Source organism: Notothenia coriiceps, unplaced genomic scaffold (genome assembly GCF_000735185.1).
Source record: "Notothenia coriiceps isolate Sejong01 unplaced genomic scaffold, NC01 NC01_scaffold00000763, whole genome shotgun sequence".
NCBI lineage: Eukaryota > Metazoa > Chordata > Actinopteri > Perciformes > Nototheniidae > Notothenia > Notothenia coriiceps.
In genome coordinates, this window is record NW_011333464.1 from 1 (window position 1) to 1,415 (window position 1,415).

The window sequence follows — 1,415 nt, forward strand, 5'->3', positions numbered from 1 at the left end:
AATTTTTCCGGAAAAAAAATCAGATTTTTCCTAAAAATTCAGCAGTTTGCCACCAGAGAAGATACTCGGGTCAATAAAAGGTTGCTGATGTTCATTAGAAAGGACTCTCGTGCTTTGAGACAGCCCTCCTCAGTGTCTGACCCTGCGTTTCTGTTTCCTGCAGCTATGAAAACAAGTTTGTGAAGTTCTTCAAGGTTAAATCCGACCTTCCTCCGGGGATGAGTGCGCCTGAGTCTCAGCAGCAGAAACCCGCGGGCGACAGCGACACCGCGGGTCTCTCCAAGGCGGCGAAACGCAACATGAAGCGCAAAGAAAAACGAAAACAACAGCAGGAAGACGGAGACGTGGATTCTGTGAGCGACGCCGTGGAAAACGTCTCCATCTCAGAGGACGCTAACGAGAAGACGTCTAAATCTAATCCTCCTAATCCGCCCGACGACAGCAGCGCCTCAGCGGCAGAGAGGGCGAAGAAGCTGAAAAACCTGAAGAAGAAACTGCGTCAGGCGGAGGACCTGCAGCAGAAAGTGGACTCGGGAGAAATAGACGAGGTGACCAAGGACCAGAAGGAGAAACTGTCCCGAGTGGAAACCCTACGAGACGAGGTCCTGCAGCTGGAGCGGGAATCCTGAAACAAAAACACACACAGACTGAACTTAAACTGAGAGACTGGGAAACATTATTCCGTCTGATCACGAACTGGGAGGGACGTCCGCTCGCTCGTTTGTGAATCTGTTTTGAAAAGCTTCACGGGGAACCCTGTTTGTCCGTCTCACTCCATACGGTCACTGCAGGTATTACTGTTTATCTCATTCTGATTTTTCAGAGCTGGAGAATTATGTTTTCAGGCCGGACCAGATGGTTGGATATTTGGGGATTTTTTGCATATTTTTCTATTGTCAACAAACGTCATATAAATAACAAAACCATTATTAATAAATCCTACTGGCTAGCTCCGAGCTCATCAGTTTTCCTTTGATCAATAAATACATTTGATGTGTTTTGTTTTTTTAAAGCTGTTTCCTAAAAAATATATACTGATATACACCTGAACATCAGCAGGAGAGGACTCTTTAAAGTAGAGACACTACATACTGATATACACCTGAACATCAGCAGGAGAGGACTCTTTAAAGTAGAGACACTACATACTGATATACACCTGAACATCAGCAGGAGAGGACTCTTTAAAGTAGAGACACTACATACTGATATACACCTGAACATCAGCAGGAGAGGACTCTTTAAAGTAGAGACACTACATACTGATATACACCTGGACATCAGCAGGAGAGGACTCTTTAAAGTAGAGACACTACATACTGATATACACCTGAACATCAGCAGGAGAGGACTCTTTAAAGTAGAGACACTACATACTGATATACACCTGAACATCAGCAGGAGAGGACTAGAGG

General features: G+C 44.9%; 1 protein-coding gene across 1 annotated transcript; it reads left to right on the top strand.

Annotated features, from left to right (window-relative positions):
- Nucleotides 1-134: 134 nt before the first annotated feature.
- On the top strand, nucleotides 135-1,012 carry pym1 (PYM homolog 1, exon junction complex associated factor). The gene has a single exon (XM_010784884.1). The coding sequence runs from the start codon at nucleotides 219-221 to the stop codon at nucleotides 627-629; it is 411 nt and encodes a 136-aa protein (XP_010783186.1). The 5' UTR covers nucleotides 135-218; the 3' UTR covers nucleotides 630-1,012.
- Nucleotides 1,013-1,415: the final 403 nt, after the last annotated feature.

What these genes read in the sequence shown, in the direction of transcription:
- pym1 (XM_010784884.1), top strand. Translation starts at nt 219, where the DNA reads ATGAGTGCGCCTGAGTCTCAGCAGCAGAAACCCGCGGGCGACAGCGAC.